Below are 14,030 nucleotides of genomic sequence, written 5' to 3' on the forward strand. Positions count from 1 at the left end.
ACAGGAAAGATGGGGGAACAAATCTGCCTGCCATAGGTTCCAAAGGAGGTTTCCTTAAGGTACTGAGAACTAAATTAAGGTTTCAAGAAGATGTGGGGTCCCAATATGAGGGAACAGATTAGATAAACCCCTAAGCAATCTGGCAGTGGTAGCATGACCCGAAAATAAGAGGCCCTCAAAAGGCAAATTAAAGGCCATAATAGCTGCCAGGTATATCATGACAGAACTCATAGGTAGTCCTGTGTTTTTAATTCAAGCAGGTAATCAAGCATCCTGGAGACAGAAGCTTCAAGAGAGTCTACAGATTGACAGGAATACCAGGACAGGAGGCATTTCCACTTCTGCAGTTAAGCTTTTCACGTGGCAGGTGACTTTCTACTATTTAGTACTACGGACTGTACTTCAGATGAACAGTCCACCTCTAAGGTTGAGAACATCGAGGCCTTGAGGATCAGTGATACAAGGTTGGGGTGGCTCATGATGCCCAAGTTCTGTGTTAGGAGGTTCAATTTCAGGGTAAGACGGTGAGGTATCTCTACAAAAAGGTGAAGAGCTGAATAATACACTTGTCTTGTCCAAGAAGGCACTATTAAGGTGACCCTTACCTGCTTCTACCACAGTTTGATTAATGTCCTGAGGAGTAGCATTGTTGAAGAGAAGGCATAGAGGAGGGGGCAAGGATAGAGGAGTAGTACGGCATCTCCTAAAAAGTTGGGACATAGTGCCCCTTTGGAGCAAAAGATGTGGCATTTTGTATTGGTCTGGTTGGCAAAGAGATCCACTGTGGGGAGGCCCCAAACTCCACAAATGTGAAATATCAGGTTGTTGAGCAACCACTTGTGGTCCTGGTGGAAGTTTCTGCTTAGGGCATCTGCCACCGTATTCTGGATACCCAATAGGTAAACAGTGGAAATCTCTATATGGCAGGCAATGCACTAGTTCCATAGCTTTAGAGATTCCGTATATAAGGACTGGGATCTTGCTCCCCCTCGTTGATTTACATAGTACATCGTTGTACTGTGGTCTATCATTACTCTGACATGGTGTCCCTAAATGTTTAGTCCTGACATGCAAAACAAATCAGCTGTAGCTCTAAAACTTTGATGTAAAACAATATTTCCTGTGGAGACCATCTTTCCTATGCAGTAGATCTTTGCAAGTGGGCTCCCCACATCATCATGATGGTTCATGTTCGTGGCAGGTATGAGAATAGTTCTCCCAGACAAATCTGCAAGGGGTCTTGCCACCACCTGAGGAAGTCCAGCACCCGTGAGGGTATGGAAACTTTCTCACTAAGACTGTGCTTGTTTGATGTGTAAATGGTTCTGAGCCAGGCCTGAAGGCATTGGAGATTTAGTTTTGCATGTGATGTGACAAATGTTGAGGCCAACATGGGAACTAGGAGTTGAAGTCAGGTCCTTACTATCGTCTGGAGACTCAGCTGGAGGGTAGTGACCAGACTGGATATATCAGAGAATCCGCCCTGTGGTAGTGAAGTCTATCCATTGAACAGGTGTTAATGTGGACTTTTCAGGTTGATACAAAGGCCCTGGAATTGGAACAGCATTAGAGCCTTGTTGGCTGTAGACTGGACCTCTAAAGCAGAGGGCCCCTTCAGAAGCCAGTTGTCCAGATGGGGAAGACTTTAATACTGTCTTGACACAGGTGAGTTGCCACTACTGAGAAGACTGTTGTAAAGACCCATGGGGCTGGGAGAGTCTGAAGGGAAACACAGGTATTAATAGCATTCTGAGCCAATGAAGAAGTGCAGAGAAAGTTGAAGGAAGGGTGCACAGCACTGTGAAAATATGTGTGTTGCTGGCTAAGGGCAATAAACCAACCTCTTGATTCAGGGCTGGGTTTATGGAAGTAAAAGTCACCATCCTGAAGTGCTGTGAAAGGATGTAAGTATTCAGGTTCCAGAGGTCTATGATCAGTCTCTAACCATGTTCTTTTGGGAACCAGAACAATTTGGAATAAAACCCTTTTCCCACAAATTCTGGGGGAACTGACTATCATCTCCAACTGCTGTAGGGATTGAACCTCCTGCTTTAAAAGATTCTCATGAGAGGGATGGGGATGGGAGAGAGGCATAGCATAGAAATGGATAGAATATCCCGTAGCCTCCACCTTTAAAATCCACCTGTCAGTGGTGATAAGCTCCCAAGAAGGTAAAATTGTGACATGTGGTCCCTAAAGGGGAAGTGGAAGACTGGTTTGGTCAGCAAATCCACAGAAGGGGATTGTTTGTGGCCCTTGACCAAATTGTCAAAACAGTCATTTGGAAGGGGGCCTGGGTAAGGAGGTTGCCGTTTGAGCTGGTACTCTCTTTTGGAGTCTGGGCCTCCTTGGAGGAGGTTCCATGGGTTTGAAATAGAACTGTTAAAACCATATTTTGCCATCAGGGCTTGATAATCTGCCACCTCAAAATGGAGAGTAGTGGAAGAATAACATCCTCCTTTATCAGAAGGTGTAGATCTTGAGCGAGCTCGGTGGTTTATCTCGTTAGCTGTATCCACTACCAAGGAGTTGGGAATGGGATAAGAGAAAAAATATTACAGTTCCTTGGCTGGTATGTAATATTTTTTGTCTGCCCATTTGCAGGTAGGTGCAAAAGTGGCAGGGGTCTACCACATATTACGGGCTAGTGAGAAGAGTGCCTGGTTAACAGGCAGTGCAATCTTGGCTTGAGGGGGTGGTATGAAGAAAGTCCATGACAAAGTGCTGGGATTCTTGTACTCTTCAGTGAAAGGTTGAAAAGATTCTCCAATTCTGCCCCAGAACAACCTAAAATCATCTGCATAGGAAGGTGGTGGTGGCATCACTGCGTCCCCCAGGAAGGAGGAGGATTTATTTGGAGTTGTGATGCTGGTGGTTGTCGTGGAGCCTGAGGAATGTCTAAACATGAAACATGAAGATGAGAACCCCATTGAGTTGGTGCCCACAGGCTGTCCAGGGATTTCAACAGGCCCACTGAGGAGGTGAGTAGGGGAAGAGACCCCAGAAAATTCATATTTGGAGGGCTCAGAGCACCTTCTGGAATCTTTTTTATGTTACCATTCCTGATGTCCGATTTGTGTCCATTTATTCTTTTAAATGGTAACATACAAAAGCCAGTAGGAGAACACTTCAGTCTTCCTGGACATTCTATAACAGATTTGAAAGTATTGACACTTGAACAAAAACACTTCAGAAACAGACTTCAAAGAGAAACAGCAGAACTAAAATTCATTTGCAAATTTAACTCCATTAATTTGGGCTTGAATAGCAACAGGGAGTGGCTGGCTCATTACAAAAGCAGCTTTGCCTCTCCTGGAATTGACACCTCCTCATCTATTATAGGGAGTAGACTACATCCACCCTGATTGAATTGGCCCTGTCAACACTGGTTCTCCACTTGTGAGGTAACTCCCTTCTCTTCAGGTGTCAGTATATAATTCCTGCATCTGTAATTTTCACTCCATACATCTGAAAAAGTGGTTTTTTACCCACGAAACCTTATGCCCAAATAAATCTGTTAGTTTTTAAGGTGCCACCAGACTCCTTGTTTCTGTTTTTTGGCTCACTCTGGAACTTATGCTTGGGTTGGATTGGGAATGTGTGGAGATGGCAACCATGTCATGCCACATCCAGGGGAACCTCTCCCCCCTGGAATGAAGGAGCTGTTTTAATTGCATAGTCTCAGAGGGTGAGGCATCCTACTAGGTTTCAGAAGGTGCACAGAATGAATACTGTTTTGCTGAGAGGCACTGTACTAATGAGGCCTCTAAGACATTCCAATAATTTTTTATCCTTGAGTAACCAGAGAGTGACTCTTAAGTATCATCTCTTCAGCTTCATCCTCGCTGGAGACCTGCAGCTCATGAACCAAGAAGGAAGATGGGTAAACTGCTGGTGTTGGAAGTCCTGCTGACACTTTGACCAATAGCAACGTAGAGAATTTTTGCAAAGTTTTGCTGTGGCTCTGTTTCTTCACATCCACCAAAGCAGCTTCAAAATTCCAACTAGAGAAGCAGTTTCAGGTGGTAAAGCACTTGGCTTAATCAGGGTTTGCTTACTTCAGAGGACAGGATTGTGCATTTTTGCTTCAAGGAATCTTCAAATTATTTTGTGGATAAAATAGCTTGGAACCACACATAGCAATTTCTGACTCTGCCTAGTAGGGAAAAATGGAGTCTTCTCTGCTTGACTTTCCACTGGCATTGCTCACTGAAGTGATGGAGAAGCTGACACCTCTAAATTAGGTACATGGCCCTATATGTTGGTGAAAATCAATGGGAAAATATTTTGGAGACACTTTTGGAGTGGATGGTAAATACCACCAGCGGGTGGGGCGGGGGCGAGACGAAGAGGGAGGGTAAAATGACAGCTTATTTAAAAAAAATGTTGTTAGAGACCCTTGATCAAGAAAACATGGATATTGAGTGGGAATTTAAAACTAAGAGCTAGGAGAATCTTTTGTTGGCAGTGAATCTTTTTGTCAATGTTTTTGTCTGATTTTATTTTATTTGTGATAGGTTGGCATAGGTAGCCAAATACATTTTGCTTGTGTTAAGAAAATTCTTACAACCATTTCATTGAAAAGCTCTAGCTCTTCTATGCTTTGAAGCAAGGGCTTGAAATTTGGCATAGATGTCACCCTGTCATCAGGGATGTGCCTTTTTCCATTCCTGTAAAAATCTCCCCAAATTTGGCCAAGTTATAAACCTTTGAAAAATCTCATGCTCTTAGAATTTGGCAGCTAGATTACCAGAAAATCCCTTCTGAATTAGGCATGCTCCATCCCTCACAGCTCCTATGTTCTTATTGGACTGCACATGCACCATTGCCACAGAGGGACTGAACATGCTCCATCCCAGAGATTCAGAGGCTGAGAAGGACTTCCTGCAATTCCTGCTCCTGCTCTCCACTGAGCACTGTAACTGATAGCAGGAAGACAATCTCTCTTATGCCCTCAAGGTTCCTTTGCTGGGCCCAGGTAGTGTGGAGGAGGAAGCTGCCTGACTGAATGCAGAAGGGACAAGAGGGAGAGGGAGGTGGAGGTAGTAGATTGGGACTGAGAAGGAAGTGGAGAAGAGGGAGAGGCTTGGAAGGAGACAGGGACAAGGAGCCTAGGGTGGGAAGGTGTAAGGGAATTAGGACATCGAACCTAGTGAGGAGACTGAGAGTAGGGGTGGAAAGACTGAGAGTAGGGGTGGAAAGACTGAGATTGGATGTGGAGACTGTAAGCCAGAGTTGGGGGGCAGAATGGGACTGGCTGGGAAAGGAGACATTTAGAACTTATTTTTGGATTCCTTGCTCATCACAAGCTCTCACATAGCAGCATCCACAACTTTCTACCATCTCCTGTTGGCTAGAACAGTCTGTCACATCATGGTGGATGATGACTTGGCCTTAGATATACCCATCTCTGTCACCTTCTGCCTGGCCTAAAGAAATTCAATATGTCTGGGCATGAAGCCATCACCCTTAAGAAACTCTAATACAGAGCACTACAGCATGTCTCCTTCCTGACTATGACAGTGCAAATGTAATTCAGCCCCCTGTGTGCGTAGTGATCACAGACTATTGTTCTTTGTTTGTTCTCCTGCCTCATTTGTTGCAGAAATTGGAAGGTGTGTAGTCAATGAGGCAGGGGATTACAGGAAGAGAAATAATGGTCATATGGCTAAGGCAACTGAATGCTGCCCTGGAGAACTGGTTTCAAATCTTCATCTCTGCCAGTGAATTCCTATACTAGGCAAGTTATGTTGACCAAACTTTTCCCAGGTGTCACTAATTGTGTGTTCCTCTTTTTTTTTAGCCCAACATGAGGTATCTGGGGCCTGATTTGCAGAAGCTCTGAACATTCACACCTACAGCTGAAGTCAATTGGAGCTGTGCTTTGAACATATAAAGTGCTGTACAATACTAAAATCACTTAAAAATGAGGCCATAATCATCTCAGATTGGGGACCCAAAATTAGTGGACACTTTTGACAATGTTTGCCTTAATTTCTTTGTGCCTGAGTTTATAAATAGGAATAATAGCCCCAGTCTCATGGGGTATTATGAAAATTAATTAATGTTGCTGAAGCACTTCAATACTTATTCTAATCAGTGCCAAAGAAAAGACTATGAGGAAATTCATAATTCTGTATTCATAATAGGGTTTGAATAGTGTACAGTGAACAAAACGGGGGTCACACATTAAACTCTATGGATAAAACAAAATTTTGAATAGCTGCTCATTCAATGAATATTTTCCATCTTGTGCACTGAATGAGGCGGGGTCTTATGGAAAAAATAGTTTGTGATCATGTAATTAAAACCTGTATCATAAAGCATACGTACAAGGGGGTCAAACTGAGATTGCAGGCAACATGAATTCTCTCTTTCCTTAGTTTTGAGTATTTTTAATATAGCTTTCTGTGTGTAATTTATATTTATAAAACAACAACAGGGAATTTTTTTCTCTCCACTCTTTTAAAGTAACTAGGAAATGAAATACAAAAATTTATGGTAATGCAATATTAAGGTTGCCCAGTTAAAATCACAGTCAGAAAACACACGTGTTAAGGTACAATATGGAACCTTAACTCAACCATATTGCATATGTGCAGTATTTGACCTATGTGTCACCTATTACTGCTTATATTGTAAAAAATACACCATAAAATATATAGGATGCATTATGTGGTTGAGTTAACATTGCTGTAGGAACATTAAATTTTGCTTTTCCTGCCATTTCAGGCCAAATACTACAATCCCTTACTTAGTTTACCCTCCAAATGTCATTAGGCAAAAGAAATTCCAGGAGTCTGAGGAAGAACTTCCAAGTTTAGTTCAAGGTTTTCAGGTAACAGATAAAATATATAGGAGCTTACCATTTCAACAACCTCCACCTCAGCATTAAGTCGAAGATGATACAAAAATATCTGAAGGTCCTTTTTCATTTGAATGCTGTTGTCATCCATTTGGGCAACAGTGAAGATACGCATTTTGCATTTTCTCCACACCTATGTAAGGGAAAAGGCATTTTATATGACAAACGTAGAAATAATTTTTCCCCTTCTGTTCACAGTCCTTTAAACAGCTAAGTAAAAAAGTTTATAAGAATTTATTTAGTAATTTTATGTAATGCTTAGTGAAAGAAAAGTCATTCCTACTCATTTTCTAAGACAAGATTTCCCTTTTTGAGTCATATACTGTACCTTGTGCTGTCGAAGCAGGAAAGGAAGCAACATCAGCATGCCACCATCATGAACAATCCACCACACATCTACATTCCCTTCAGAAAAGCGCTCTTGATTTGTTGGAAACAAATCAATGTTTTTAGCGACCAGTAGAGCTTGTTGTGCTGCTGTTGTTTCTCGGACTGTATCTGAAATCAGAAAATTTGAATGAAAATTTGGAGTTGCTGAAGAAGACTATTAGATGGCCAAAAATCCACAATGCCACTATTGTGAAAGAGGATAATTCTGGTTAAAAGCCTATCCTGCTTAAGAGAGGAAGCAAAGACAGCAATCTCACACATCCACATCCACACAAGGTGGATAAAAATTAACCATTTTTTCAAAATTGATTGTTTAATTTAAATAAGATTTCTTTATTTGAAAAATAAACCTATTTGAAATCTGAAAATATGCCAACCTATATTAATACCATAACTTAAAATAATGTAAATTAAATTTAAAAATAACATTGACATGGTATATTTGTGCTGCTGAAGTTTTAAAGAAAGTCAGACCGCAGAACTGGTGGAAGTCACTGGCTAAGCACCTGGAAACAGAGTTTGGTGAAGTGTTAATTCGGCTTTGACAGCAGTATCCTCTTCCACAGGTGCAGAGATAATACCGGTACTATCTTTCTTTTCAGTTTTTCAACTAGATCAGCTCAAAGTTGAGAAAATAACTGGAGGTTGAAAAAGCAGGAAAATTTGTTTCCTTCTTCTAATCTCTGAATATAAACTAGGTGCAAGAGGATGAGATCAACTAGTTCAAAAATATGGAAGGGCATGATGACCAGAAACAATTAGTTCAGTTCACTAACTAAAGATAATACTTTGTTTAATAAACCAGTTAGTTTTCAATGCAAAGCAAGTTCTGATAAACTTGCTTTTTCTTCTTTTGTATTCAACACACTTAAGATAGTTTAGTTAACTAATAAAAAAATATGGAAATCACGTTTTTGTTCATTTTAAATTGAATTCCAATTTCCATCCAAAAGCAGAGTGACAGAAATTATGAGTAAAAATTTAATCAGCATCTAGTAAACAAGAAATGTGTCATTCACCATTTTCTAACATAATAAAAAGATTTAAAGCATAAAAATTTGAATAAATATATGTTAAGCTATATAAGGTATCGGCCCTGCATTGCATAACAGAAACCGAAGATTTCCTGGACAGACATCAGGATACGCTTCTACGGACACAACGTTCTGAAGATTCAGAGCAGGCTGCACTGCGGGGACAGGAGGACGGTGAAGAAATTTGGCAGCATGTGACCTCTAGAAGAAGAAAGGGGAGCATCCATGTACCAGCAATGCAGATACAGGTAAGCAACCGTTTTCATGTTCTCTCCACAGGTACTAATGCGGAGAGTGGACCAGATGATACATCTGAGGGAAGGGAACAGAAGGAGACTCTGCCGATTGGAAAGCATGAGATGCCCTGTCCTAGGGTTGGGGGTTCCACAACCACCACTCCCAAGAGGAGGAGGCAGGTGGTGGTGGTCGGGGACTCTCTCCTGAGGGGGACTGAGTCATCTATCTGCCGTCTCGACTGGGAAAACCAAGAAGTCTGCTGCTTGCCAGGAGCTAGGATTCACGATGTGATGGAGAGATTGCCGAGACTCATCAAGCCCTCGGATCTCTACCCCTTCCTGCTTCTCCACGTGGGTAGCAATGATATTGCCAAGAATGACCTTGATCGGATCACTGCAGACTACCTGGCTCTGGGAAGAAGGATAAAGGAGTTTGAGGCGCAAGTGGTCTTCTCATCCATCCTCCCCGTGGAAGGAAAAGGCCTAGGTAGAGACTGTCGAATCGTGGAAGTCAACGAATGGCTACGCAGGTAGTGTCGGAGAGAAGGCTTTGGATTCTTTGACCATGGGATGGTGTTCCAAGAAGGAGAAGTGCTAGGCAGAGACGGGCTCCATCTAACGGAGAGAGGGAAGAGCATCAAGCTGCAGTGGGGGAGGTTTAGATTGGATATTAGGAAAAACTTTTTCACTAAGAGGGTGGTGAAACACTGGAATGCATTACCTAGGGAGGTGGTAGAATCTCCTTCCTTAGAGGTTTTTAAGGTCAGGCTTGACAAAGCCCTGGCTGGGATGATTTAACTGGGAATTGGTCCTGCTTCGAGCAGGGGGTTGGACTAGATGACCTTCTGGGGTCCCTTCCAACCCTTATATTCTATGATTCTATGATTCTATGATTCATCTTCGCAAGCACGCTGGTTAACCTAGTGAGGAGGGCTTTAAACTAGGTTCACCGGGGGAAGGAAACCAAAGCCCTGAGGTAAGTGGGGAAGTGTGATACCGGGAGGAAACACGAGCAGGAGCGTGCGAGAGGGGAGGGCTCTTGCCTCATACTGAGAAAGGGGGGACGATCAAAGACTTATCTCAAATGCCTATACACAAATGCAAGAAGCCTGGGAAACAAGCAGGGAGAACGGGAAGTCCTGGCACAGTCAAGGAATTATGATGTGATTGGAATAACAGAGACTTGGTGGGATAACTCACATGACTGGAGTACTGTTATGGATGGATATAAACTGTTCAGGAAGGACAGGCAGGGCAGAATAGGTGGGGCAGTTGCATTGTATGTAAGGGAGCAGTATGACTGCTCAGAGCTCAAGTATGAAACTGCAGAAAAACCTGAGAGTCTCTGGATTAAGTTGAGCAGTGTGAGCAACAAGGGTGATGTCGTAGTGGGAGTCTGCTATAGACCACCGGACCAGAGGGATGAGGTGGACGAGGCTTTCTTCCAGCAACTCATGGAAGTTACTAGATCACAGGCCCTGGTTCTCATGGGAGACTTCAATCACCCTGATATCTGCTGGGAGAGCAATACAGCAGTGCACAGACAATCCAGGAAGTTTTTGGAAAATGTAGGGGACAATTTCCTGGTGCAAGTGCTGGAGGAACCAAATAGGGGCAGAGCTCTTCTTGACCTGCTGCTCACAAACCGGGAAGAATTAGTTGGGGAAGCTAAAGTGGATGGGAATCTGGGAGGCAATGACCATGAGATGGTCGAGTTCAGGATTCTGACACAGGGAAGAAAGAAGAGCAGCAGAATACGGACCTGGACTTCAGAAAAGTGGACTTTGACTCCCTCAGGGAACTGATAGGCAGGATCCCTTGGGAGAATAACATGAGGAGGAAAGGAGTCCAGAAGAGCTGGCTATATTTTAAAGAATCCTTACTGAGCTTACAGGGACAAACCATCCCAATGTGTAGAAAGAATAGTAAATATGCCAGGCGACCAGCTTGGCTTAACAGTGAAATCCTTGCGGATCTTAAACACAAAAAAGAAGCTTACAAGAAGTGGAAGATTGGACGAATGACCAGGGAAGAGTATGCTCGGGCATGCAGGAAAGCCAAATCACACCTGGAGTTGCAGCTAGCAAGAGAAGTTAAGAGTAACAAGAAGGGTTTCTTCAGGTATGTTAGCAACAAGGAGAAAGACAAGGAAAGCGTGGGCCCCTTACTGAATGAGGGAGGCAACCTAGTGACAGAGGATGTGGAAAAAGCTAATGTACTCAGTGCTTTTTTTGCCTCTGTCTTCACAAACAAGGTCAGCTCCCTGACTACTGCACTGGGCAGCACAGCATGGGGAGGAGGTGAACAGCCCTCTGTGGAGAAAGAAGTGGTTCAGGACTATTTAGAAAAGCTGGACGAGCACAAGTCCGTGGGGCCGGATGCGCTGCATCCGAGAGTGCTAAAGGAGTTGGCGGATGTGATTGCAGAGCCATTGGTCATTATCTTTGAAAACTCATGGCGATCGGGGGAACTCCCGGACGACTGGAAAAAGGCTAATGTAGTGCCCATCTTTAAAAAAGGGAGGAAGGCGGATCCTGGGAACTACAGGACAGTCAGCCTTACCTCAGTCCCCGGAAAAATCATGGAGCAGGTCCTCAAGGAATCAATTCTGAAGCACTTACAGGAGAGGAAAGTGATCAGGAACAGTCAGCATGGATTCACAAAGAGCAAGTCATGCCTGACTAATCTAATTGCCTTCTATGAAGAGATAACTGGCTCTGTGGATGAGAAGAAAGCGGTGAACGTATTGTTCCTTCACTCTAGCAAAGCTTTTGAGACCGTCTCTCACAGAATTCTTGCCAGCAAGTTAAAGAAGTATGGGCTGGATGAATGGACTATAAGGTGGATAGAAAGTTGGCTAGATTGTCGGGCTCAACGGGTAATGATCAATGGCTCCATGTCTAGTTGGCAGCCAGGATCAAGTGGAGCGCCCCAAGGGTCGGTCCTGGAGCCGGTTTTGTTCAATATCTTCATAAATGATCTGGAGGATGGTGCGCATTGCACCCTCAGCAAGTTTGCAGATGACACGAAACTGGGAGGAGAGGTAGATACGCTGGAGGGTAGGGATAGGATATAGAGGGACCTAGACAAATTAGAGGATTGGGCCAAAAGAAATCTGATGAGGTTCAGCAAGGACAAGTGCAGAGTCCTGCACTTAGGACGGAAGAATCCCATGCACTGCTACAGACTAGGGACCGAATGGCTAGGCAGCAGCTGTGCAGAAAAGGACCTACGGGTTACAGTGGACGGGAAGCTGGATATGAGTCAACAGTGTGCCCTTGTTGCCAAGAAGGTCAATGGCATTTTGGGATGTATAGGTAGGGGCATTGCCAGCAGATCGAGGGAATGTGATCGTTCCCCTCTATTCGACATTGGTGAGGCCTCATCTGGAGTACTGTCTCTAGTTTTGGGCCCCACACTACAAGAAGGATGTGGAAAAATTGGAAAGCGTCCAGCGGAGGGCAATAAAAATGATTAGGGTACTGAAACACATGACTTATGAGGACAGGCTGAGGGAACTGGGATTGTTTAGTCTGTGGAAGAGAAGAATGAGGGGGGATTTGATAGCTGCTTTCAACTACCTGAAAGGGGGTTCCAAAGAGGATGGATCTAGACTGTTCTAAGTGGTAGCAGATGACAGAACAAGGAGTAATGGTCTCAAGTTGCAGTGCGGGAGGTTTAGGTTGGATATTAGGAAAAACTTTTTCACTAGGAGGGTGGTGAAACAATGGAATGTGTTACCTAGGGAGGTGGTGGAATCTCCTTCCTTAGAAGTTTTTAAGGTCAGGGTTGACAAAGCCCTGGCTGGGATGGTTTAGTTGGGGATTGGTCCTGCTTTGAGCAGGGGTTTGGACTAGATGACCTCCTGAGGTCCCTTCCAACCCTGGTATTCTATGATTCTATGATAACTGCTTAAATAATATATATATATATTATGTGTATATCTATCGGCCACACTACACTACATCTACACTATAAATTTTGTTGATGCAAGTTATATCGGCATTCAGCTGTCAAAATTTGTATATCACTCGTGCATAATTCGCTCCTTGCGTTGGCATTGTGTGTACTCACCAGGAGTTCTTGTGTCAATGCACAATGCAGTTCATCACAGCTAGGTATCAGTGTACCATGTGCCACCATCTGACATGGTGCCTTTTAGGAAATGTTTGCAATGTGTTCTGGGACAGAAATGACTTGCCCAAAGATCTCTGGGAGCTAGGAGTTAAGTTTCCAGCATGCAACTTATTCCATGCTATCCATATCCCAGAATTTTTGTGCTTTTAAAAAATTTTCCCACCAACACACTCAGCACTTTTTGGTGTCCATTATCTTTGACAGACACATTGAGTCCCACAGAGGTCTGCACTATTCTCTCAAACACTGGAAATACAGGACACACAATTCTCCTGTATTTACAGACCCACAAGAAGTACTGCAAAAACAGTTTGCTCAGGGACACAGCAAACAACAATTCAAGATTGTTGATGGAGTTCATGGAGCCGCTGCTGACAGTGGAGTGCCACTTCTGGGCCTGAGAAATTAACACTGACTGGTGGGTTTGCATCATAATTCAAGTGTGGGATGACAAACTGCAGATGTGAAAGATCACATCTTTGGATCTATGTGCTGAGCCCACCATAGCCCTGTAGAACAGGGATACCAAAATGAAAGTTCCATTGACAGTGGAGAAGCGAGTGGTGCTTGCACTCTGGAAGTGTGCAACACTGGATTACTACTGGTCAGTTGGAAAACATTTTGGAGTTGGAAAATCTACAGTGGTGGTTGTTGTCATGTGGGCTATTAATTATCTCCTATTACACAGAACTGTGACTCTTAACAATGTGCAGGACACAGTGGATAAATTAGCAGCAAATGGGGTTCCCAAATTCTGGTAGGGTGATAGATGGTACACATATCCTACGTTGGCACAGAGTACATCAAAAGAAAGCTCTATTTTTCTATGGATATGCAAGCTTTGGTGGATCACCAGAGATACTTCACCAATATTACTGTGGACTGGTCAGGGAAGATGTGCTTGCATCTTTAAAAACACAGGACTGGTCAGAAAGCTGCAAGCCGGGACATTCTTTCCCAACCGGCAGACTACCACTGACAATATGGCAATGACAATAGTGATTCAGGGGGGCCCAGTCTATCCCTTGTTTCCCTGGCTCATGAAGCTATGTGTGGCTACCTCAACCAGCACCAAGAAATGATTCAGCTACTACCTCAGCAGGTTCAGAATGACAGTCGAATGTGATTTTAATAGACTGAAGGTGTTTACTCAATACAATGGATCTCAGTGACAAAAATATCCCAATGGATAGCTGCCTGTTGTGTCCTACATAATATCTGTGAGGCAAAAGGGAGAAAAGCTGCTGCCAGGGTGGAGAGCAGAGGTGGAGCAGCTGTCTGCTGACTTTGAACAGTGAGTCAAACAGTGAGGCTGTTACAAGTGCTTAACAAGGAACTGTGCAACTGAAGAAAGTTTTGAAAGAGCAC

General features: G+C 43.5%; 1 protein-coding gene across 4 annotated transcripts in view; it reads right to left on the reverse strand.

Annotated features, from left to right (window-relative positions):
• SLC12A7 (solute carrier family 12 member 7) overlaps window positions 1-14,030 on the reverse strand; it is a 339,376-nt gene that overhangs the window by 21,840 nt on the left and 303,506 nt on the right. For all 4 annotated transcript variants that reach the window (XM_048839506.2, XM_048839505.2, XM_075125474.1 and 1 more), the window contains 2 exons: window positions 7,194-7,363; window positions 6,867-6,998 (listed from right to left, as the gene is read on the reverse strand). In XM_048839506.2, coding sequence (XP_048695463.2) covers window positions 6,867-6,998; window positions 7,194-7,363 — 302 coding nt within the window. The remainder of the gene's footprint in view (window positions 1-6,866; window positions 6,999-7,193; window positions 7,364-14,030) is intronic.

The sequence above is a fragment of the Caretta caretta genome, chromosome 2 (genome assembly GCF_965140235.1).
Source record: "Caretta caretta isolate rCarCar2 chromosome 2, rCarCar1.hap1, whole genome shotgun sequence".
NCBI lineage: Eukaryota > Metazoa > Chordata > Testudines > Cheloniidae > Caretta > Caretta caretta.